Source organism: Candoia aspera, chromosome 2 (genome assembly GCF_035149785.1).
Source record: "Candoia aspera isolate rCanAsp1 chromosome 2, rCanAsp1.hap2, whole genome shotgun sequence".
NCBI classification, from domain to species: domain Eukaryota; kingdom Metazoa; phylum Chordata; class Lepidosauria; order Squamata; family Boidae; genus Candoia; species Candoia aspera.
In genome coordinates this window covers 258566677-258593358 of record NC_086154.1, presented here as the reverse complement: position 1 = coordinate 258593358, position 26682 = coordinate 258566677, and the positions used below count along the sequence as shown (strand labels likewise).

Below are 26682 nucleotides of genomic sequence, written 5' to 3'. Positions count from 1 at the left end.
AGGAAATGTCGATGCAGAAGTTCTGGATTTTACAGCCTTATCAAAAGAACAATAAAACAAAGCATTTCTTCTCTTGGTAGTTCATTGATGGCCTATAATATAATAGGGCTTACATGAACTAGACTCAGCAAATAAACGCTCTCTTGGGCAACACTATTTGACATACTGATAATGCACAGAGAAACAACAGGCCAACTAGTATTCTGTTTGGCAAAGATTTAGAGCCTGGCTACATGTTACACTCACTCCTTGAATGCAATTATTAGATACCTGTTCTGTGTAGGGCAAAACTCTCTGAAAGCTTAGGGATTCTGATTAAGTTAATAAAACAGCAAAAAACCTTCTGCCTGGCACCCTAGCTTGTCCATTCCTAGGAAGAAAGATCTGGGTCATCATGTTTCATGCTGTGATTACTTCTCATTCACTTTCCTGAAATGTAGGGCTGAATATCAAATTGGTGCTTTGATTCACCAAAGTTGGAATCCACTTTGCTGTATCAAATCAGTGAAGCATTTCCAAGCACTGGGAAGCCTTTTGAAGATTTGATGGCTCTTCTACTGCTTGGGTTTTGGACAGCATACAGTGTTGCAGCTTCCCTTCCATATATTGGGAATGCTTAGGGAATTTTGAGCAGTGAGACCAACAGCCAATCAATGCACTTTATCAATTATTAAACTCTCTCTCCTAACAGAGCCTTTTCAGAGCAGCAAGGCTAATGTTGCTTTGGACCCAATTCACTCTCAGCTTTGCTCATATGCTGAGCTACAAGCATTAACTCCCTCTTGTGCTGGTAAAAGGATGCATTTATGTACTGGTCTAGCCAACAGAAGTAGAAATCTAGCAACAATGCTTTTTGGTGATGGCTTCTTTTTGTAGAGTAGCCTCTCTCAAGACATTTGGCTGGTGCCCACTCCATTAGCATTTTGAACCTGGTCAAAATGGAGCTTTTCTGGAGGGTATTTGTGGAATTATTGAAGTGGTGCTAGCTCCTTGGGGATTCACCATGATCTTATAGGGTTGTGGGTTTTTTTCGGTCTATATTATATTTTATTTATTTATTTATTTGTTTGTTTATTTATTTGTGTATGTGTGTATGTATAAATTTATTCACCACCCATCTCCCCCTCATGGGGGACTCTGGGCGGTTTACAATAATATTATATCTTTGCAGGATGGGAAATAGCACTTAGCTTCAAGAAACAGAAAGCCTTGGACTGACCACTGGGCAATTCCCTCTTTCCTAAATTTGGTCATCTGATGGATGCTTTGCTTCTTTCTTTATGAATTGCTTGAGTTTCCCTGATGAGGAAATGCATATTGTTTAACATGGTGTATAAAGAGGATGGGATGTTATGGTGTGATGGTGGGAAGTGTGATGTTCCTTTGTAATGGTAATACCACTGCTTTATTGCTGTTTTATTGATTTTGTTGTCAGCCACATAGGGTTATTGCATATAAGACTGGCTGTCATGTAAGTTAATCAATAAAATCAATCAAGTTTGTAAATGCAATGAAAGCCATCATTTTTCAGGTGTCTCAATTGCCAGGGAAACGTAGAAAGATATGCATGAACTAAGCAAGTAGCAATAGAGCGTGAAGATTAAAAGTGGAGACATTGGGTTTCAGGTCTTATAAGATTGCAAAGTCAGATAATGCATCTTTCATTTATATTAATTGTAAGGGGTAAAAGGAGAGAAAAGAATACTACACTGGATCATGGAATTCTTCATCCTTTAAAAATGCTTGGGCCTTTTGCTGACTTAACAGCTTAGAAAGGCAAGGGAAGAAACGAAAATAAATTGGTTTGAAAAGAGTTCCTATAAATAATTGTTTTGATTCTCTTTTCCAAGCTACTTATGCATGTAAGTATCTATTTTGCAGTTCTTGATCTGCATAAACTCGAATAAACATCAATGAGAATTTCAAGGAAAAACTGTTAAAAAGAATATACAAGGAACAAACATTCTGCCCTCCCTCAAGGTAGGTGCCACAAAAGAATAATTCAGATCAAATGCTCAGCAGAATATATATATATATATATATATATATATATATATATATATATATATATATATATATTCACCACCTGACAGAAGGCCAGGAGAACACATGCCACATCAACGTTTTGTGGCCTCCTTGATTTGGGTGCTGAATTTCAGCAATGCAACTTTTAGCTATTTAGTGGGATAGAAACCCCAAATGTAAACTTACACTGAAAAATATCAGCTCCACTCTTCTTGTGATTACTATGTTTGCCTTCTATGTGGCCTTTAGTTCTCAGAGGACAAAAAAGCTTTAAAAAGTGGTGGAAACACATCATTTTTTCTGGTTTCCAAGCTTCAGTAGGAAACATAAAAACTAAGGAAGCATAGGAGTAGTAACAACCACTAACTTTCAGGCCTGGCACTCAAATAAAGGAGCCAACAACAAATCAAAAATGCCTGATTCAAGCCGTACACAAGAGACTGATAAGTTGGACTAATCAGAATAAAGTTAGCACCATCCCAACCACAATCCACCACTACTTCCCTGAAAGCCTCTAATCACCAACCAACCCCATGTAACTTAAATTCTAAATATTGCACACAGATTATTCTAACTCCACTTCTAAACCATTGTGCTGAGGAAGGTGAGGCAAAGTGTCAGCAAAAATAATGATCTCTGTTTTGGTCCACTATTGATCTTCTAAACCCAGAGAATCCCAGCTAAAATTATGGACCATGAACCTAAGTTACTGCTTTCCGAAGACATCCTTAGGGGTAAAAATGGTTATTTCATTTTATACATCAGGGGTAAAAGGAAGGTACCTTTAATAAAATTCAGTCCAGTGAAGTTCTGGGCATCACACATTATTTAACAGAAAGAAGTTTTACTTAGGAAGGAAATATTACATGTCAAAGATCTTAATTAGTGTAAATGAAGCTAGGTTCACTGAGAAAGAGATTGGCAATATCCACTTCCTATGTTCCTATATCACGCAGTTTACTTTCACAAAACAGTAATGACAATCAGGGGCATCTGCAGGGGAGTAAAAAAGAAAAAGTCAAAATGACAGGTGCCACCATGAGAGTAAAGCCTTGCCCCTTTTTATTTGCATACTGTATGACATTGACATAAATACAAAGGGGCAGATTGTGTGGTCCTGCCCACCATCTTGGCTTTTTTGACCCCATACCCCATGCCTCTTAGGATCAACCATCAACAGTAAAGGAACAAGCAGTCAAGAAATACACTGCAGATGAGCACTCAGTACAGCAGTCATGATGGCCTTAGAAAATTCTGATGCTGTGATGTGTCTATGACTACAAAGACCAGAATCACGCAAGCCATGGTATTCCCTGTGACACTCTATGGAAGTGGAAGTCGGACTTTAAAAAAGCAAGATAGGGAGAGTATTGACTCATTTTTACTTTGGTGTTAGAGAAGACTCCTGAGAATACTGTGGACAGCCAAGAAAACAAACTGATGGATCATTGAACAAATCAACCCAGAGTTCTCACTCAAGGCGCAAATGACTAGGCTCAAACTATCCTACCTTGGACACCTTATGCAAAGATTGAGCTCCCTGGAAAAGGCTGTAATGATGGGAAAGATGGAAGGAAAGAGAAGAAGAGGATGACCAGCATCAAGGTGGAAGGACTCAGTTACAGTGCTGACAGGTGGACTGTTGGGAGACTTGTAAGAACAAGTTAGGGATAGATCCTCATAAAGAAAATCTCTCAGTGAGATTGCTAGGAGTTGAAAATGATGGCACATAATCAATCAGTTAATCAATCATCCCATGAAACCTGATGGCAACCAAGCAGCGAAGAGATATACAAAAAGTGATTATGGCCATCTTTGCTCACATGGTTGCTACAACCATATCTGTCTGCCTTCTCTACTGTTGCTTGTTTCTTCAGGACATAGTATAGAGTCAGAAAGCCTGTGAAGCATACAGAACATCCCAATTTCTTCCCACTTAAGGAACAGGGGTGTCCTTATTTGGAATCAGTAAAAGTTGAGGAAGTATAGGAGCAGAGACAATCACTGGTTTTTACTCCCAAGTCCTCTTGAATGGTGCTAGTAAGGTTGAGTGAATCTGGAACATAGTCCTCTTTCTCTCCCCACCCCCACCCCCACCCCCACCCCCAGCCTTACTACACAGCAGCACTTTAATCTTTTAACTTTTAAAGATTCTTGCTTTTCTGTAGAGTATACTTCGCATATTCCACAGGACCTCTAGAATAGGAGAAATAGGGAGAGAGGATATGATCAGAATTCACAGAATTTGAAGCCCTGTGAATGGGGAGGGGGAAAACTTCTTATAATTTACATTCTGCAGCAAAATGTCTTTGGCCAGACCTGTTGAAGAATCTCAGATACTCCCAGCGAGGAAGACAATATAAGCAACTGTTAAAGGGGAAGATGCCATGCTTTGGCTCAGAAAATGGCATTCTGATGTTCTCTGTACATGACATAGCTAAAGGGAAGGACATGAGAGAGACAACACCTAGAAAAAGGCTTTACTGTATATGAGAATTTAGACTGGAACCTGGGTTATAGAACAGGGGAGGTGAATGAATGCTCCTCAGATATTGCTGGAGAACTCCCAGCTACAGCTATAACCCTGGAGATTTTATTTTATTTATTTTCTATCCCACCTTTATTATTTTTATAAATAACTTAAGGCAGTGTTATCTAATATCTAATACTCCTTCCTCCTCCTATTTTCCCCACAACAACCACCCTGTGAGGTGGGTTGGGCTGAGAGAGAGCGACTGGCCCCAGGTCACCCAGCCAGCTTTCGTGCCTAAGGCGGGACTAGAACTCTCCTACAATGCCTGATTGGCTCTTGGGCTGAGAGAGAGGGACTGGCCCAAGGTCACCCAGCCGGCTTTCAGGCCTAAGGCGGGACTAGAACTCTCCTACTACGCCTGATTGGCTCTTGGGCTGAGAGAGAGGCACTGGCCCAAGGTCACCCAGCCGGCTTTCAAGCCTAAGGCGGGACTAGAACTCTCCTACTACGCCTGATTGGCTCTTGGGCTGAGAGAGAGGCACTGGCCCAAGGTCACCCAGCCGGCTTTCAAGCCTAAGGTGGGACTAGAACTCTCCTCCTATGCCTGATTGGCTCTTGGGCTGAGAGAGAGGCACTGGCCCAAGGTCACCCAGCCAGCTTCCATGCCTAAGGCGGGACTAGAACTCACAGACTCCTGGTTTCTAGCTGAGCACCTTAACCACTAGCCCAAACTGGCTGTCATCTAGAAGACCATCTATTCCTTCTATAATCAGTCAAAGATTTCAGCCAGCTAAGAGCCAACAAGGAAGAAAGAAGAGAAAAAAAAAGTCTGGAGGAAATTCCAAGGTGGTCTTAAAGATTAAGAGAATTCCCTGAAAGTATGTCACAAGATGAGGCTGAACCTCATAAGATTTCAAAATAATAAGCCAGATATTTGGATGTAATATTTTAAGCTTTTGAAGATATTGTTTTGTTCCTTTTGACCCAACTGCTGCAATATTTATATATTGTGCATTTTTATTGCTTGCATTTATGTCAAGTTTTCTCAACTGACAGTAGAAGGATGGTAACGAAGAGGGTTAAATTCAAGGTCAATTATGAAAGTGCTCCTAATAGAGATGAATATAACATGACCCAGAATTCCTTCACCACCACCTGCATGTCTCTATTGTGGACTATGGCTTCATTAGAGTAACATACAAGTAAAGGCATGAGTAACTGCAGAGAAATGTTAAGGCTGAACTGAAAGGTCTCCATCAATTTCCTCAGACATTTTGCATGAGAAGGATCACCATCTTTACTTTGAGAGCATTTTTAAGCAATATTTGGGTAACAGCTTGGCATCTTTAAACAACAGGTGTTAACTCTTCAGGTGATGGATCCTGATTTACTCATAAGGCACTGTGGGCAACTAGAATCAACTCCATCTTCATTGTTTCAAGCAAATGCTTTTTTGATCTTACATCACATTTAAGATAAGACCTATTTTTCCCTTGAAGAGGAAAGAAAGAATTAGAATGTTTGTTTATTACAGGTATTTCCAAATAACTCAAGATGGAATTCTTATAATCTTCTTCAGACTTGAAAGTCATGGTAGTTTATATGCGGTTCTCATGTGGTTGCCCATCGGAACACTGACCAGAACCCAAAATACATAGCTTTAACCAAGAACTTCCATTATATGCTCCGGCTCTGAGATTTGTATCTGTACTTAATCACTAGGACACATCCCTTCCACAAGTAATGGACAATGAGTTTCTTTATGCTGGTCTATGACCGTAATAAAGATTTGATTTGATTGAGTTTCTGTAGCCTGGGAAAAGTGGTTGTAATCACAATGACTCCTCAGTTCTCTACTGTCCTCCCTACCCTAAGAGATGAGGTAGTGCTGCTTAAATGAGAAAGTTAATGTAGTCCAGTGTATTTCAAACTTGGCTACTTTAAGATGTGTGGACTTCAACTCCCAGAATTCACCAGCCAGCACACACATCTTAAAGTGGCCAGGTTTGAAAAACACTGATGTAGTCCATTGTTAGGAGGCTGAAGTTCCAGATTTAAATGTTACTTCTGTCATGACATCATCAGTTTGCTTTCAGACAATCTCAGCCAGTTCTACCATTCAGTCTGCAATAATTCTCACTTACCTCCGGGCAGCCTTCTGGGCTGTCATACCTTCCATGAATTTGGGGGCTCTACATTCCTCGAGTCTCAATCAGAATGATGACAGGACTTCTGGGAATCATACAGCAACACATCTGCAGGGTACCAGGCTGGAGAAAGCTACTTTTGCTGTTTTAAGGATTTCAGCTAGATAATGCATATTGAGTGCTTCTAAACCTGTAAAAGGGCTATGCAAATATTATGGATTATTGTAATGCAGGAGATAGGAAATGGTCTCTTTGAAAGGTTGTGGACAGTGGGATTCCACACTAAAAGAATAAAAGGTACACTGATGAACATTGGTAAAAACATTTCAACTGGGATGGAATGAATGAAAGTAGCAGTTTATTCTTGTCTTACACACATGGGACAACATACAGAGCCAACCACAAAAGACATACAAGTCCTCTGACACCATGCTTCCTCCCCCAAAATTTCTATTGAATGTACAACATCATTAACAAATTGGTTATTGAGTTACAACAGATCTCCAGACATGAATAAGGTCCCATGTGGGGCAATCTTTCCTTAGTTTTGTTATCTCTACTTAGACAAATATTATTTTACATGTTTAATACAGGACAGTATCCTTAACAAATTTCAAGATATTCACATTAAGAAACAAGTACTTTATAAAACAGCAATATTATTTTTCCCCTTATTTCTTAAAGGCATGAGCATGTTAATTTCAGTCCCATCTAGTTCTTGGTGGGTAAATAACTGGACTTTGCAAGACAAATGTTTGTTTTTTAAAGATAAAAATAAAAATAAAATAAAATAAACCTATTTACAAGTTGCCTAATATGAAAAGAACTTTTCCTTCCCACTCTGACAGCTGTCAATATCCTAGCAGGGGGGTGGGGGGGGGAACAGCTTCAAACTACTAAAATTTGTCCAGTTATTACCCACTGGGTGGCAGAATGACAGATTGTCACAACCCTACATTAAAAAACAAACAAACAAAAAGAAAGAAATAACAAACCATTTTGAAGTGAAAGTTTTGAGTCCACAAGGAACTCATGGCTAAAGCTATCAACAGTCAGTACAAGGAGATTTATGCTAGTTAGGGGTTAGGGTAGAGATTTCCAAACTGTCTAGCTGTAAAGACCTTCTGCATGGACCTCTGAATGTTCTAGAGGATTCTGAAGAAAACTTTTCACTCTATTTACATGGGTGGCTCTCCAAAGCTTTTGGCCATCTGATCATTGTTAGCCAAGGACTTTGAATGCCCTCTTAAACACTATAAGAAAAGATTGCTGTTAGTAGCTAGCATTCAAAGAGGCTTATTCTCCATAATTTATCATATCATTGAGGAATAAGAAACCAAGAATGCCACGCAAAACTCACTAGGTCAGACCATTATTCTTATTTAAATATTTCTTTAAATCCATTGAAAAATCCAAGCTTGTATGGAGTTCTTGTCGTGTGACCTTGATAACAACATTGCGTTCTTTCTAGGAGAAAGGGTACTAATTTTTAAAATCCATTTTTTCATTAAGAGTGGATTGGACATGGTTTCCCTACAGATTATGTAGGAGTTCTATCCTCCATGTCAATGTATATATATATATATATATATATATATATATATATATATATATATATATATATATATTAACTGTTTAGCTTAGTTACTTTAGCTATTCAGCTCAGATACTGAAAAAAAGTCACAATGATGGCCAGGCCGCACAAAGCCTGGCCCTTTTTGTGTGTGCTGCAATATACATTAAACGATGGGCAAGGCTTTGATCATGTGGTTGTGGCTGCCATCTTGATATTTAACATCTCCCTGCCCCCAAAGGACCACCCTGTCAGCTACTCATGAATTATCACTTTTTGTTTTTCGTTTTCCTCTGAAAGCCTATCTGAAGCTTTTTGAGATTTCTTTGTAGAATTCATGGGACTGTTGTTATGACTCGACACAAATTCATCTTCATCATGGTGGGACTACCCTGGAGTAAGCAGTCTGAGGATTTCAAGCCTGGACAGATGTTGGCCTACAAATTGTCTAAATAGAACAAAATAGATTTGAACCCTTCATACACACAAGTCGCATTACAATTATTACCTTTACATAGAGCATTTTAATAAAAAGCATGTCCTGAAAATGCCTTAAAGCGTATATAAACACCATTATATCAAACACATCATTCAAAAACCTGGATAAATTACCAACAAAAAAACCCTGAAAGGCTCCAAGTGGAATTCTTTCAGTAATATTTGTTGCATATTTCATATTCCAGTCTTTTCTTATTCTGTTCTGGCCAAATACTGCCTCTAGTAAAAATCATTTCCAATCCTTCAGTAGAGGTCGCTAGAAGCCCCATTTCATTGTTCATGCTTGATGAGGCTAATCCTTTCCCTATTCCTTAAGTTTTGGAGTACCTTGGCTCTGATCAATTAAATTAAAGAACATGGGTTTCAGCCAGTTGGGTCTCCTTGAAATCCATGGGTATGGGACCCTTATCCCCCAAATTGTATCACTTTTCTGCTTATAAGGCTAAAGTAATATCTCAGCAACCAAGATTTCACGTAAAGATTGTGATCCCAAGAAGATATAGATCAGGGTGATCAACCTGCACCCTCAAGACACATAGGGTCCCCAAGTCTTCTTTTTTGTGGCCTTATAACCATGACTGCTGAAAAATGACAACACAGCGTTCTGCCATTTGGACTTGGGAAACAGATTAAAAATTGTATTATAAGACCAAAAATAGATATCTCACAATTAAAAATCAAAGACCCACCCCCATTCCATCCCCATCCACATATGAGAGAGGGTTGCCCACATTTTGTGGGCCTTGGGATTCCCAAAATGTTTGGTGGTCCTTGCCACCAAAACATTGCCCATCCCTGAACTATCGTGCCCTAATCTTAGAATCTCTTTATCTATGGACAAGGTTTAGGCTTGGAACTTAAGTTGGCTTAAACTCCAAATACTTGTTAATGGGAACTAGGTCAAGGTGTTCATTTCTCATACATATCACTAGGGTTCCCAACATCACCTTCTTCATACTGCTTTTACAGTCTTGTTCTCCAAATAATTCACTGGACGTACAGTATACCTTGTGAAAAGATGACCCAATGACTGTTTTACAACATGGAACTCTGGTACTCCAATTTCCAGATTTGTCTTCACCAGAGTTTTTAAGAATGACTTCCATAAAGGCATATGCCATACAATGATATATCAAGGATGGTTATCCACAGGGTACTTGTAAGAAGGATCCCATAATCAGGACATTATATCCCTGATGATTTCTACCTATATGACTGACTCCAGAAAATTCATACAGCTGAATCTATGGGTCGTTGTGTTCTCCCATGTATTATTCCACATGTTCTGACAGGCTTTTGGTCACATCTGCATCCATGCAGCAGCAGATGTGATTCTGGAGAATATCCTAAATTTCACTGGAATGAAGAATTCTTTCTACCTCAAGTTCCCATCTGCAAGGAATAGGATTGGAAACTTGTCTACTGCAGTTGTGCTAATCTGTCAGTTTAAAATAGTTTCTATGTAAACATGTAAGTAAGTTTCACAGGTCATCAACAGGGGTACATTTTGTGCATGTTTTGTTTTGCATTGGCCAGTGCAATCTGGGACTCACCCAGCAGAATTCAACCATCAGACATGTAGAGTAGCCCACCAGGGGCTCAGTCAACCTGGTTTGTGTCCTATCTGCCTAGGAATGTTTAGTCAAGAAGATTCCTTGGCAGGTAGCAGGAAACTACATATCCCTGGGCTGATTTGGTGGGACAGAAGGTATGTTCCTAACCTTAAGTGGCATTCTACCCACCCATACCTGGAAAAAAAATCATATGATGCATGCATCTTGCACTGGTGGGATGGTTCTCCTGACATTGCCCACCCACTACCCCTCTGATTTTCAACAGTCACCCAATGGCACAATCATATGGAGCTACTTGAATTGCTACAGTAAAACAGCTTATCTACATGTGAGTTAGCATCAGGTGTAAAGCTCACTGAGAGTCTGATTCTGCTAAAATCCCATATTTACCCAGTTATAATGGCATTTTTAAAATAGAATCAGTGCTTGGTATGTATATCCTAACTCTTTTTTTGTTTGTTTTTTCTCTTTTTTAGAATTTTTAAATTTTTTTGTCTCTGTTTTATTTTTATGTTTCGCATAATAAAACAAATAGAAACAGATAGAAACAAGTTTCAGTTTGATCCACAGCTGTTTCAAAATATACCAGGTAAAAAGACCAACTTTTGTATAACATTCTACAGTGTGTTCACCTGGTTAAATATGGGGGTAAAATGTTCAGTGTAGCATGTTGGGAGGGGGGAATGGAGAGGACAAAATAAATACATTTTTAAAAAAAAATCACCATAGGCTATATGTAAAAGCACAAACCCTAAACTTCATAGTAAAATTTACATCCACCTACATTATCTTCTAAGCCCTTGATTAAACAAAGTGAATCCTATCAAGGATGCTAACATAATTGCTGAATGCACTTATCTCAAGTAATGGACTCGGTCCTTTGTATACAATCCAAAATATGTCACCTCCCAGTTTGAAAAAGTAGCAAGTTAGATTGATAATATGAAATGCAAGTTGTTAAAAAAAATCCCAAGTCTTTGGATTACTCAAAGTATAAATTAACCCTTACGCAAAATGGGTTTGTAAGAAAAAAAATATCAGACTGAAGGACAAATTTCCTTCCCTCTCATGCATCACATCCCATTTTAATCCTTTTCGTTCATTTGTTTCATGTTTACAGAAACACAAGTGTTTTTAGACTATGCAACGTGTATCAGTGAGGTGGCTGTCATTTAGGTGACAACAGTGGTCTAAGATTCCTAATAAATTAGATTTTAAAAAAAGAAGCAGTTTTGATCTGTGCTTACAGTACTTTGTGGCTCTATAGTTTTGTACACTCCTGCAGAATATGACCTTTGATAAATGATGAAGGTTTGGTCTTGCAAAAAGAAGGGAGCCTCAACCAAAATGTAGTTACCTTCTGGTTTGATAATTCAATTCAGTCTCAACAATAACAATAACAATAAAGTCCCCCCCCCTCCCCAAGGGCACAAGCCTGTGATTATACATTGCAAAGAAAGAAAACGAATCCTTGCCTATGGGATTTCTCTTTGAAAAGTCCCAACCTCCTGTCCCTTCATTAGCCATCACACAGCATGTGCCATTTAGCAATCTGTCTCCTAGGATATTCACAGATTTCCTTCCAATGTTCTCCAGCTGTTCCTTCTGCAGAAGCCCCCAAGGTTAACCGGCCAATGATTTCATTCCGAGATCCCCTGTCTGAATCCAGTACTAAGAATTCAATGCTGATCTCTTCCAGACCCTCACAGGGAATATCAAAGACAAAGAGTTCATTGAACACCGCATTGGGGGTACACTTCTTGACATGTGTTTTCTTTTTGGAAATTCTTTTCTTGGCATGGTAAAGGTTCACTTTGACATAGGGGTCTGCAAAAACAAGTAACATGCAACAGTTGTCTTAGACTGCAAAAAAACAAGGTAAATTCAGTGACTGGAAGGCTCACTCCAAGTGTCTTCTTCTCCTCAATTACTCAGACAAAGAGGGGGGGGGTGTACTGTTATTCTACAGAGCAGCCTTTCTCAACCTTTTCACCCTGGAAGGACCCTTGAAATAATTTTCAGATCTCAGGGAACCCCTGCATAAAATATTATTATTTCTACAACTAAGTCATGGTACATAAAAATTCCCACCGCTGCAAGAATTAGCACTGTATGGCATGCAATGTTCAAAAATCAGTGCTGGTGGTGCTGGTGGTGGTAATGATGTTGCAATCATAAAGTCTTGCAGAACCCCTGGCAACTTCTCATCAAATCCTAAGGTTCCACAAAATCTGCAATGAGAAAGGCTGCTATAGAGTATATTTTGTATGATCAAGCATACCCTTCAATAGTAGGGCTACCTCCAAGGGCACATAGCAGCTGCCGTATTTCCTGGGGCTGAATAGTTATTGCTAATAATTCTGGAAATGGGAGGTTATGGGCAAAGCTAAAATAGAAAAAATATGAACCAAAGATGCATGCACTTGTGCATATTACATTATATTTATGAAGGATAATTCAGAATTAAAGTGTAGTCTATGGGTAGGTAGACCATCCAGCTCCAGTCCAATAAATTTTGATGAAAGCTGGCATGTCTTCATACTATTCCTCAAACATCTCTGGAGTAGATAACGTAGAATGGCTTTCATAATTCACCCCACAATTATCTTCTTTCCTCTCTCCCCGCCCCCCCCCCCAATTATTGTTGCAGTCACACTCAACCTGGTTTTTGAGTTATCCCATTTAATGGGTTGGGACAACTTGCTAAATCACCAAGAAGATGACAAATGTTAAAACCAACAAATGTAGCTGCTAGGTCTTTATCTGACCCCATTAAGGGCGTTGGGCCAAGACAACCCATAAGCTTAGTAGGAAAAGCTAAAAGAAAAGAACAAAACAAAACAAACTCACATTTGCCAAATGTTTCCAAATCAGGGAAGGAGAGATAAAAATGCCTCACCCTTCTTATTCCAGTATTGTCCAAATCTTACTAAAAAGGAGTGAACTCTGAACCTCTTCCAGTGAACTACTGGGTTTTCAGCCCAGGTTCTAGTGTGCAGGTGTAAAATTCTTCCTTGTCCCTGATCATAAATAACATTAACACTGGCAGCAATGCGAAGTTCTCTGTTCCCTAACATAATTATATGTCTGTGTTGAAAGGAGATAATTTTATTTATTTATTTAAATGTATTGGCCACTCAACTCCAGTAGACTCTGGGCAGTTGTAAAATCTAAGTTTTTCATGTAACTACAAATTAGAGAGCAAGTTGTGTTATCTTACACCATCTTTTTTTTTCTCCTGCACCATTGCCTTATCTAATTTCTACTACAAGTGATTATGATTCACTATTATTATGGCAAATGGCCAAAACAAACAAAAGTGGACTAAAATGGTGGGGGGGGGGAAGTATTTTAATCATTGTTCCTCTGTGGCTTGCTTGACCACACCCTTAATATTAGAATTTGAAATAGGATATTTTGTAGTTTCTGAAGCCTCCTGTGACTATGGAGGAGACTTGTTTTATTAGTGTGAATTTATCACTCTGGAAGTTAGGGTAGGCTTAAAACTCCACCCAAAAGAAATTCATGGATCTGCCATGAAAGAAATAATTTTATAAAAGGACAACCTACAGAAAATAATTTGCCTTTCAGTAATTTGTAAACTTCTAGGTTCAACCTGTTAAGTTCCCAACCTTGCCAACTGTAAACCCACAAATGTCATTGCATGCATTCTCCTTTTCAAATTACCTGATAATCCTGAAACATCAGCTTTAGGTAGATGCCTGGCCTTTAAAACAACCACAGTGAGAGTATTTGTTGTCGACTGATAACAAAGTGAGATCAGCAACTCACCACGCCCAGAAGATTTCTGCAGAATTAGAGAGAGATGATTCAGCTATAATGTTTAGAGCTGTTTCAAATCCAGGGATAGAGAGATTTCCAGCATTCTGATTTGTAAACTAACTTTACCACTAGCAACAAAGAATTTCACATGTTTGGAGAATGAATAAATGGATGAATCTATATCTGTCTGTCTGTCTTCCTGCTATAGAAACCTCTAGAAACCTAGATCTGTTTATCTGTTTTAAACCAAAGGAACACGTTAGTTGCAGTAAATCTGGCTCAATTTATTCCATGTATTTCTGTCACCTCTCTTTGGATTACTAGTTAAAACACATGAAAACCTGAGAATCTATGTCAAATCTGGAAATTATTTTGAAACATGATTTGGGCCCATTAGTACTTCCTTCCTGATGATCTGATTGAATTCCATCTGTTTTTTATCAGAATTTGTTGAATGAGCTACAGTGATTGGGTTCACATGTCATGCCATGTCATGCCTTCGTAACCCAAAGTTTTTCAACAATCATGGCTGGGTTTACAGAACTTGCTAAGTCACACCGAATCCTCATTTCATTTTAGGGAGGTGTCTGAAGCAAACTGGGAACTCCTCAGGTAGATGACAGCTGAGCTGGCTCTCAGAAAAAAATGCTTTCTAAGATTGTGCGGCTTGGAGAAATATGATGGGGAGAAATTGCCATTGGAACTTCTTTAATGAAAGCCAAGCTTTTTTTCCACTTGAGATGAAGAATGAGAACACCTTCTCCCATTCCAGATGCAAATCTGACTTAATCATCTGCTCTGATCAACAGGATAGCAGACTCACAGCATTTAATGGCAGCTACACTAAATGCATTTGAGGATTTTAAGCCTCTAATGTTTTTACTGTCATAGTTATTTGTACTTGGATTTTGTTCATTATTACATGCATGCCTTTGGTGGTTGGTGGCAAGGCAATCAATAGACATAACCAGTTAAAAGATGATACCAGAGCTGGAAATTTAAGACTAACAGGCATGTAGAATTGCTTCCATCATGCACACCAAAGGTTGCTTAGTCTTCTTGTCTAGTTGGTACTTCTTCCATTCCTCAAATTATGCTGTTGTTGAATAACCTTGCCTTTAAAGAGTCACTTTTTTGGGAAAGGAAAGGAACATATGTATGGAAGAATCTGTATGTTGGGCAGGTAGAAAATCCAGATATGGCCCTTTAGATTCCCATAGATGGCTATGATACATCATACAAAAGAGAATACTTATACTCAGTGGTATATTAAGTTCAAATACTCATTCATATCTGTCATATTTGAGCCAGCTTTACCTCCCTTCACTGTCCTAACTGTGATATAATTCTGAAACTCCCCAAATCAGACAGGGAAATATTACCTGAAATTCTTCATTCAAAACATTGACAAAATCATACTGTGCCTTGGGGGAAAAAATGTATAGCTTTTAAACCCTCAGATATAGAACAAAACCTTGGGCCAATCTCTTGAAATGTTGTCACAAATAATCTCTGATGAATTAGCATTTCAATGGACCAAAGAAAATATCAGATACAAATCGAATTTTGCGGAAAACAATATAGTCACCTTGTGGGAACATAATATATAAGCAGAGAAATGTAAGCCAAACAAGCTTCAGCTCTTCAGGTCAAAAATGGATTAAAAGCCATAAAACACTACAGATGGGAATATTGTTTGCTACACATTGAAGCAATTTGATTTGATGCTTGATCTTTTGAAAGCAATTATCCCAAAGTCAATATACTGGCAGGTCCTCAAGTAGTGATATTGGATGCCTGAGCTTTGAAACATGTATTAGATTTGGGATTTTAATAGGAAATGGGCTGCCACTTAAGCTGAAGTTACTTCCAAGCTGATTTGCAACCAGATACCAAAGATATTGATTTGGTCATAAACCCTGTTAAAGTCAGTGGGGCAAGGAAAGTGTTTAGGATTGGAGCCAGAACTCCTGATGGTGATAAGACCAATGCCTGCATCATAAAAGCCACTTATTTGGATCATCCAATTGATGTTTAATGGACTATTGGGAACTTGAGCTAAATGACTTGAGGGTTGGCAGATACTGTGGATTGCATCCTATTGATAACAGGCAATATTCAAAGCCAATTAAAATCAAAGATGTTTTGTCATTGGATTTACTGGGAGGCAGAATATATCTTAATAGACCAATATTTGGTTAATGATGAACTAGTTGGATTTATGCCACTGTATCACTACTGATGAACACAATGTATCATTACTAATTTTTGTCAGAGAACTTTATTGGAGTGCCAGATATCTGAAATCATCCCATTTAGACTAGTGCAAATGATGATTAAGCAGAAACTGAACTTACTGGACTCCAATAGCAGATTTTGAAATATTTCTGCCCAGATATAAAGAATCCTTCCCCACATTGGTTGGGAATTCTCAAGGATGCAACATTGGGTAGTTAATGATTTAGAAGCAGTGAAACCCATTAATCATTTAGACCAACACATTTAAAATAATGTTCTGTGTTCCCATATGCATGTTCAAACACAGGAATATCCATTAATCATCAGTCACAGCAGTATCAGCTGATAATCACCCACCGTTCATTAATCATTAGAGATGCTACTTTCATTTTGATCAGTATCATCTTAAATACCATGCTTCTCAAAGGATGAAATTCATACCTTGAAGTTAGGATTGAATGATTAAAGGATGAAAATATAGCTGCATAAACAGGCATCAGACTGCTACACCATGTGTGTATTGATCTGCCTAGATTACTGACCACAATTGCAATTTACAAGCCTATTACTCTTACTTTGCCATGTACCTATTTAGGGAAAAGAAAAGTAAGTCAAGATAAAATCCTAAGGGTTGCACCACTGCAAGCTGTAGGTGTACTGGGTGTCACTTTTAATATATTTTTATCATTACAACAATATCAGATGTGTCCATGGAATTTCGCTGTTGGGGCATTGCAACTTTGGAGCACCACACCATGTCATGATGCACATAGAAAAAGGGTGGGGCTTATGTTGCAACACTGTGATGATGCTTTTATCATTCTGACCTTCCATGACCCACAGACAGTACTGGACAGAAGTACACAATACAATTTTAGCATATTATAAAGCAATGTTCTAACAGATGAGGTATTCAGGTTTCCAGCAAATGTTCCTCTTCTATCCTTCCCAGAATACTCTGTTCCCCACCCCTTCTGCTTGGTCTTTTCTCCTACCGTACCCACTCCAACAGCCAGCCAACCTTCTGCAACTATTAAATACTGGGCTATTTTATTAGAATGTAGTGTAAATTTAGAGTTTCCTTAGAAGTTCTTATTCTCCTTCTTGTATGTAAAGGGTTCCATTTGGCTCTACAAGGAGTGACTCAGAAATTGAGCTTATAATATATGGAAATCCCATCTCTTTTTCAATATGCATAGCTGAATCTATCTATCTATCTATCTATCTATCTATCTATCTATCTATCTATCTATCTCATGATATAGATATGACTTCTTAAAAGCATTATGGGAGTGGTTTCTCATTGCCTTCTTCCAAAGGTTCTCCCCCGCAACATCTCAGTCAAACCTACAAGCTCGGCATTTAATAGGGGTCTCTCATCAAGCTCTGCTTATCTTCTGAACTCAAACAAGGTAAGCCATATGCTATCACCTGTTGAGATTAGTTAAAGCCTGTTTTAAAAGATAGATTTACTTTCCAAACCACTAGTATGCACTCTTGCCTCTACTGCAGAGTGACCTGTTGTCAGCCCCGGTAGGTAGACCAGACCAGGAAATCAACTCCACAGGAAGGCTAAAACTACAATTTATTTAGTTTTATAATAACAAGTCTTGCAAATCTGAGTGTGCTGTACCTCCCCCCCCCCTTTTATACTCCAATTAATTAGGGAGGCACCTGCCTGAGCCACTTCCAAATATTATTTCACTGCTCTGGACTTAAAAAAAGAAAAGAAAAGAAATGTTTCAGCCCTTTTTGCCTGCATATTTCCATTAAGGTCATCTTCCTTACTCTCTATACCTGTACAGTGCTTTCATTTTGAACACTTACAGATTTTCTCATTATAGATCTAGGATGGAGTGAGTTTGCTTAGCAAATATTCCTTTGAAACTCAACGGAGTAAAGGAAAGGTAGGTAAGATGATCTGAGACAGAAAAAAGTGTTATTAACCATATCTAGGCTGTCCTTTGATTCCTAGTCATCCTATCCTGAATGTGTTTTGGATTCATGTGGCATCTGTATGGGCGATGACACTATTACAATTTAGCTCACAGACTATTTCTGCAATTTCTAATGCTACTTTGTTTGATATACATCTAGCCTGTTCCCTGGACTGTGTCTATAATTAGTTCTTCCAATAATTTTAATCGCAAATAAAATACTAATATTACTGTTTCAGTGGGAAAAAGGAGAGGAATTGCCCCTTCAGCAGCTGATTTGAGTACTTCCTATTAGAGCTGAATCAACAGTTCACAGCAGTCTTGTGGATTGTTGTCTAATTTCTCGTTCCTGTGAAGGCTCATACACTGTTAACTTGTGCTTTGTTTGCTACACTATGCTTGACAAGGAACCAAAGGTTCTTCTGCTTGCCTCCTGTGAAACTTGTCCCCCCATTTTGGGGGGAGATGGGCGGTGATAGAAATTTGAATAATAAATAAATAAATAAATTTGTCTTACTAAGAAGGCTCATAAAACTCTGTTGGTACATTTAGACTATTTCCTTTATCCTGTCACAAATATGAATTATTGCTGATCCTGTCAAATCCATGAGCTCACAACTGCCCACTTCTATAGCTGTTAAACCGTTCAGCCTTATGGCACTATGCTCTAATCAATCAGAGCATAAGAGAGCTGCTCTGATTGTGATGCCCCACTTGTGTTCAGTGCCCTGATGCTGATAACACAAAGTAAGTCCTCTGGGTTATTGTGCTGATCCAGTTCCCATATCCAGTCCTGCTTGTTGCAAGATCTATTCCTCTTAGTCAGTACAGAGGATCATAGGACCAAGCTTTAGCTACAGGGAAGATAAATAGTTCAAAAGGACCAGGTTGGATCCCTAGAATCCTTGGAGAGCTGCTGCCAAAACTAAGCTACATCAACCTGTGGTCTGGCTCATTTTAAGGCATCTTCTGGTATTCTGGAACATGGCTTATCCCATTATGTTTTGCAATGTTGTACACAACTTTGAAAGTGTGTTGCATATATTGGGTTGTTATCTTAAATGCCAAAACATGTGCTCCAGTGCTAAGTAAGAATTGGGAAAGTGAGACTTAGATTCAGTATTAGGAGTTATTGCATTATAAATCATTCCCTTTCTTGCCTGGCCTGATATAAATGGAAAGAGAATATTGGTTTACAAATCCTTTTTTTCTGTTCAGGACATCTGTTCATTCATTTATTCAACACTATATTGTTATTTTTACAGCTCGTCTCTTCAAAATGCTCTTATATGTTGAGAAGGTAGGAAAAAAAGAAAGAATAAGTAAGATCAATTACCCTAACATTTTTTTTGATGATTTCCTTGTTCATCAGCATCCTTCCTTCAGACAACTCAATTCCTGATAAGGGAAAGAGGACTTCTCCAATGACGTCATCTCGGGAGAAGCGGTCAAAACTCAGGATCATAAAGTGGAGACTCAGATCTTGAATTTGAGTATAAGGGATCCCATAAAAGGTGAAGGTTTCATCAAAAGCTGGATCTAAGGTTTTCCTCAATACTCGAGTTTTCACCTTGTGTTTCTTCTCTGGTAGTATTGTCATTTTGATGTATGGATCAGAAGTCATTGATTGTTCATCCATGGCTGGTAAGCCACGTGCTTCTTTGATGTTCACCATGAAAGCCTTCTTTTCAAAGTTGTACTCAATGGAGAAGAAGAGAGTCCCTAATTTGTCTTGCTTTTCTTCAGAAGATATTGATGTGGTAGACTTCAAGCTGTCAGGGGACACTGAATCTTTTTCCCTCTCAGGAAAGAGCTTTGGAGTAAAGCCCTCAACATCTGAGGAACTTGGTATTTTAGGGGTTGTTTTGGGGAAGTTGCCATTCAGATCTTGCTTCTCCAGGTCAAGATGTAGAGAGCTCTTTGGCATAATAGGCTTGTTTTTGGCTTCCTCTTTGTCCTCTGCACCAAACTTCTTCTTGCTGTTGAGGTTCTCAGGATAAATATCAACACCCTTCAGCACATGAACAAATTTATACGGAGGAGTCTTATTTGATTTAGAAGATTTGCGTTGGCAGCAGATCCAAGCAAAGAGGGAGACAGTGAAGACCAGCCCAAAGGCACTGAAGATCCCAACCACTGTTGGAATTTCATCTGCAAGTCAAAGCAAATGGCAACAAATGTATGAGCAGTGGGCTTGAGAGATCACAAGTGATAGTTAACTTAGCAAGAACTGGCAAAATAGTAGAGCACAGCAATTCAACTGTACAATATACTATCCAAGAGAAAGCATATTCATTTTGTGCCCCCTGCAGGTATGAATCTGTAGGAGAAAACTCTGGCTGAAGATATTTCTCCAGATGCATGCATGACTGAGAAAAATAGAGTTTAGCAATCATGGTTGTAATAAGCAGCATGGCGCAGTTCAATTTTGTTGCTTCCCTAGATAAAGTTATGAATTCAGTAAGTATAGAACATGTTTAGCTCCCTCTTCTATCCTTCACATTTCCCTTTTTTGGCAGATAAAAAAGTATTTGAAAGAAACTATTCACATTTATAATGTCCACTTCCATATTAGTCTTTGCATTGTTTCCTTCTGTTCAGTAAACTGCATATTTATATGAACCCTTTATAGAAGAGATTAGAGCACAACAAAATGTAAACTTTTCTGAGAGACTTTCCACCAAACTGGCATAATGATATTGATATCAATATTGATACAGATATGAACATATACAATTATTTTCCCACTATTTCATTGTCCATTATGTACATGCTTATCTTATTTTTTTTAATATCTTTTTTATGTTTCTTCATTTCTAATTTCAGGACAAATCAATTAGGATTTTCAGAAGTATCCAGCAAGGTAGGTGCCTAAAGAACAATGATTCAGTGAAGTCTACTTTCCCAAGCACAGCCCTTAAATCCATTCCCTGTGAATTTTCCTACATCACTCACAGAAAGCAGCCTACATTCCAAACAGCAATAGGGAAAACAGCATGCAAGCTGCAATGACATCTGGAGTATGGATAAAAGTGGGACACAGAGGAGATCATTAGCATTTCATGAGTAAGCAGCACAGGGCCAAATGAACACCACTAATTGGAAATCCAATTCTGCCCATAAGTAACATTTCTGAGCAAGTTTAAGCACCAGACACTGGTAACAGCAATCAAAACAAAAGTCCACATTCTCCTAGCAAAATGGGAACTCATGAAATATTAATGCAGAAAATAAATGTGTTGTTCATGCAAGAGAACAGGTATTCAAGGAAAAGTGTGCTATCTTCTTTCTTGCTGGGGGAGGGGGGCAGGGGGATTTTCTAGAAAGGATAAGTGGATATGTTCTTTAGCAGAAGTATTATTATTGGAGAGAAAGACTCTGCTTTTGAATGAGTTGCAATTATCGGTTCCCTAAGTTGAAATTATGGGAACAGGAATGGACCTACACCTAAGCAAACATTGAAAGGGTTGAGCATGAACAATTGCTATTTTTGGAGGCATCACACTCTGACATGGGGGGGCTTCTTTTCTTTTGAGGGAAGGGCTTTGCCATTTTGATTAGGATTGATTTATGAGAAGACAACTGGGCTGTATATTAGTCTGCAGGAAATCTTGCCTTGGGATAAGACATTGGTTACTGGGTCAGTTCCATGTACCCTCTTTCTATGTCACTAACTCCCTCCCCCCCCCACACACACACAGACACCTTTTTTCTGGTTGACGGACTATGTGTCTTTCAGCTGAGACAAGCCTTATCAACAGTGAGGTAATGGCAGTTCCATAAGATGCTTTACAAGGGAGGCCAGTTGGGGTATTAACTCCAGGTAACAGGTTTTAATTGTCAACTGAAGTGTTTGCAAGAATTGTTTAGATGTTTGCACTCAGCAGATTGTTTCTGAGAGCAAGTTACAGATATTAATTATCTTCACAAAGTCAATTATGAGGTGAGCAAGCTGTCACAAATGAAATTAGGAACACCTATGAGGTGGTGGCAAGAAGAAATCCTAACTAAATGTGTTGTACAGTAACTACCAGTGGGATCACCATCTGCTTTGATGCTGTTTTCCTGTGATCACCTAGGTATTCTAACATCTGTGTGAGAATAAGATACTGAATTGAGACTCGACTAGCTATGAAGAAAAGAACAGGGAAGATTGCAAGAGTATCTGTTTGAAAAGACCCCTTCAACATTCTCTGCATGCAAACATAAGTCAACACTGAACTGATTTATTTTCAACTGAAAGCCAAAAGAACAACTTGAGCTGGGGGTGAAAGAAATGGCATATGTGGCTTAGGAATGATCCCATTGTCCTAGAAGGAACCAGCAGGAGTTTAAAACATAATACTTTGTCTATAAATACTGGTGGTACCCTGAGACTATTACATGGCAAAGACAATAAATGGGACAATGTTAATGCTCACTCACTCACCTCTCCCATGCTCAAATAGCTGAAAAAGAATCATGTGTGTGTGTGTGTGTATGCATTTATCTCTTGATCAAAAAGATAATCAGCTTATTTATTCAGCCTTTAAGCAGATGAGAAATATTAATGCAAGGGTTTTGTTCTGTTTTGTTTTAATTGACAGGTTTTGATGTTAAGTAATAGCCACAGCAGCCAGACCACTTTAAGTTTCTCTCTGAAACCTTGCACTGAGTTAAAAACATGAGCTATCACTTTCTGTGCATCATCCAAGGAATAACACTTATGACAAGGGGCAAACAGACATATGCCAAGAGGAGAGACAGAAAGAAAGAAATATATGAACATTGAGATGGATGACTAATCTACTTGAGCGTCTAGTGGCTATCCTTGTACTAACGGAAGCAATTATAGCAATTTTTCTGAGATCATGTAGAATACAGGTTTGAAATGACTCATCCCATTCTTGATCACAGCTTCCTTAAAACAACAAGTGAGGCAAATCCATCATTTCCCTTTCCTCACCCCCTCGCACGGTCCTTATAGTCTGTCCACAACAACCGGGGAGGGAAGACAGAAGGATGGAGAAGAAATAATATGAAAATCTAAAAGCAGTAGAAGAGAAGAAGAAAAACAAAAACTTTTGCCAAATCCACCCGTCATCCCATGGATGCTCTTGAAAGGAGAGGCACAGAGGCTGCCTAGATCAAAGTAGAAACATGCCTTACACTTCCAGTGTCCAAAGTCCCTAAGGAGTCCAAAATGGCAGAGTCACATACTTTGCCTCAGAAGGACCGGTGAAAAATTAACCAAATCTTGATTTGCATTTTGCATTTTTTTTCTTTAAAAAAATCTACTTACCAAATTCTTCCCTGCTGGCTGTAATCGGAGCCATGTTGTTTGCTGCGTGCTCTGTCCAAGGTCCTGAAAATTCTTTTCTCCCCCTCTGCCTCTCTCCCTCTCTCCGGCGGTTCGCGGCGAAAACGCGCCACGCACGCGCACCCCACACACAAACAGGGGGAGACTTGTTTTCCAACACGACGCCGACACCAGCCCGAAAGACCGGGAAGGTTTTAGAAAGAGAAGGAGGTAGAGAGGAATCGCGGGTGGGGGAGAGACGAAGGGGAGGGAAGGCCTCGTTCGGTTCTCCCCTCCTTCACAGTGATTCGTGAGCCCTTGTCCGCTGGTTCGAGCCTTCTGACTCACCGAGCTCGGCGCCCGAAGACGTGGTTGAAACCCAAATTGACGCAATTCTGACGCTGCCGGAGTGAAATCAGTACCTCCTCCCCCGCCCCTTTCTCCCCACTCCTGAGAATCCAGCCCACATTCATCAATTATTTTTACGGCTCTGCTGCAGGAGATTAGCTCACATTCTCAGCCGGGCGCAGATAGCAATGCTAATTTCTTGGGCCAACCCTCCCAGCGTTTTGCGACCTACAGTCTGGCATTCTTAAAGGTTGGAGACGGGGCCGAATTGAGACAGAGAGACAGAGACAGAGACGATCCTGTAGTCTCAGATGCAGGAAGTGAGGACGAATTGGGGAGGAGGGAAGGTCCCAGACATGCAGGATTTCTTTTTTCCAGTCTCTTTAGAGGAAAGGCTTGTTTAGAGTGATTTGTGAGATATCTGGAGTGCTTGCTAAGGATGGAAGGAAGGGGACATTGATTCCCGGACTTATCGGACTATGTGTAAACAGATGATAGCTTGTTAAATCTAGCTTCTAAACAGACTGTAGCTTGATCTTGTTAGACCCTCCTGACATCTCCTCATTTCCTCTCTTTTTTCTCTCTCAGACATCCCTGCCCACCTTTTCTAACATTTTTTTTACTTTTGGAATTTGACATTATAATCCCATGTGTTATTAAAAAGTTCTGCATCACGAATGCAGATCACTGGGGGACTTGCCCTGGCTGATTTTGGAAAGCTATGCTTTTGTGAGGATTCCTGCCCTGGGCTTGGGCAGGGGGTGGACTAGAAGACCTCCAAGGTCCCTTCCAACCTTATAATTCTATGCAGAGTTGGGCCAGGTTATTATTTGTATGGGATGGGGAATCTGCAGGGTAGAGTGGGGGGAGGAGGAGGAGGAGGAGGAGGACAATAGCCAACCACTTTTGTATTATTTCCTGGAAAGTTACATAGACATTCCCATGTGGTCACTAGGCATAAAACTCATCTTAAAAGAGAGTCTACATTACAAAAATGCATCAAAGAGAAAAACAATACAACAAAAACAGAAGCAACAAAAATACTATCTAGCCATATTGGTGATGGGCAAACAAGTGGAGAGGGGAGAAGAAAGAGCATTATAAAAACTGGTTCTTTTTGGTTTCAGGTTAGTTTTCCTTATAGTTCTCAAGTTAATCTCCCCTATAAGTTTTGTTTTCAAATGATATTGGACAGTGGCTACTTCTAGAATGAAGCCACACTTGTGTGAAAGTTACTCCATTCAGCTCAATGGGATTACTTTCCATGTAGGACTGGGCTGAAAATATAGTTCTCTAGAACAGCCTTTGTCAACCTTTGGACCTGGAGGAACCCTTGAAATATTTTTCAGGCCTCGGGGAACCCCTGCACATTCAGGCTCAAATACAGGCCAGAAAACACAAAATTATTCTATTTGTTTCATAGGTAGACCTATGTACATCGGCATTAACAGTGTGCTTAAACTGAAAATAAAGAATGAAACTTCCCTCTTTAATGTGAAGTTGCCCAAGTTTGAAATACTCTTTTCAATAAATCAAGATCTCCCAGGGAACCGCTAGTGACCTCTTGTGGAACCCAAGAGTTCCATGGAACCCTGGTTGAGAAAGCTTGATCTAGAAGCATGGGAGACCCTCATAGACTGTGTCAGACCTGTTTTTTTTTTTTAAGTAACTAACTTCCCACAAAGTTTCAGCTGGATTATTTCCCACTTCTACCTGGTAATACAAGGATGTCATTTATGACTTTCTATGCTCAGAGCAGATACTCCATTCCTGATCTGTCTCCCACTAAGTCCTGCCTGGGAATAATGTCTTCTATTCTAAAAATGGCTCCCTGTAGTTTTTGGCTGGCTGAGTTTGCACAGGAACCAGGTAAAGGCACACTTCATATTCTCAAAATCTCCCTATCTTTGAACTTGCCCCAAAGCTGGCACTATTTGTATCCTTACATGAATCAATGTATAAGCTAAATTGATTCCCACTGCCCTATATTTCAGAGGGCTGCTGGTATCAATTCAAAGCAGTCTTGAATGCTTACAAACAAACATTCTAATATCTCCTGGAATTCTGAGTTCACATCTAAAATAAAAACACCCATGAAGATAGTTAGACATAGCACAAAATGGGCAATGGGAGACACTGGTTTTGCACATTGGTAACAGAATCCTTTAGAAGAGAGGCTGCCTTCCGAACAGTTTTCCCCAAGATAGTGTCCTTCTGAGGAGTTGGGCTTCAACTTCTAGAATTTAATCAAGCTGGCATTAGAGAAGCCATTTATAGAGATCCCCAATGAATGTTAAACTCAGGAGACATACCGGATTCATTCACTCAAGCAGCCACTTGAGCAACCATGTGGGTGGTTGGCTGATTTTGAAAAGGATGTGGAGGTTCATTGGTCTGTGTGCTAGATCCATGAAGATTTGGAAATCTGAGCTACAATACAACACTGGGGAGAGATGAAAACTACATTAGTAAGGATAAAATTGAATGACTCAAGCTTACATTAAGACTGAGAAAAGTAAGCCAGAAAGACAGAAAATATCCAGCACCTGAATTTGCCTACTTGCACTCTCAAAGCTGAACTGGTGGTTGGTTTTTTTTTCCCTGTCCCAGCTGTATCAATGTGGGATTTAGTTGATATTTTTCATCCTTTCTTATAGTCTTTTGGTAATTTTCTGATTGGACAGTCTTACAGTTTATCAGATACATTTGGAGCCCTTCTAGGCTAAGTCCATACCCACTAAAGTATGGTGGAACTATTTGTGTTGACCAGTGTTTTCCAACCTGGGAACATCTCAGATGTGTGGACTT

At 39.3% G+C, this 26682-nt stretch overlaps 1 protein-coding gene across 1 annotated transcript; it reads right to left on the bottom strand.

Moving 5' to 3' along the window:
- Positions 1-11541: 11541 nt before the first annotated feature.
- Positions 11542-23950, bottom strand: SYT4 (synaptotagmin 4). Its single transcript, XM_063291143.1, has 4 exons — positions 23530-23950; positions 19585-20399; positions 13978-14098; positions 11542-12117 (listed from the first exon to the last, which is right to left on the bottom strand). The coding sequence occupies exons 1-4, from the start codon at positions 23561-23563 to the stop codon at positions 11810-11812; spliced, it is 1278 nt and encodes a 425-aa protein (XP_063147213.1). The 5' UTR covers positions 23564-23950; the 3' UTR covers positions 11542-11809.
- Between the last annotated feature and the right edge of the window lie 2732 nt (positions 23951-26682).

What these genes read in the sequence shown, in the direction of transcription:
- SYT4 (XM_063291143.1), bottom strand. Translation starts at nt 23,563, where the DNA reads ATGGCTCCGATTACAGCCAGCAGGGAAGAATTTG. An exon ending in AGCCAGCAGGGAAGAATTTG is followed by an intron (nt 20,400 to 23,529) that starts GTAAGTAGATTT and finishes TTTGACTTGCAG; the next exon opens with ATGAAATTCCAACAGTGGTT. An exon ending in TGATGTTTCAGGATTATCAG is followed by an intron (nt 12,118 to 13,977) that starts GTAATTTGAAAA and finishes TTGTTTTTGCAG; the next exon opens with ACCCCTATGTCAAAGTGAAC.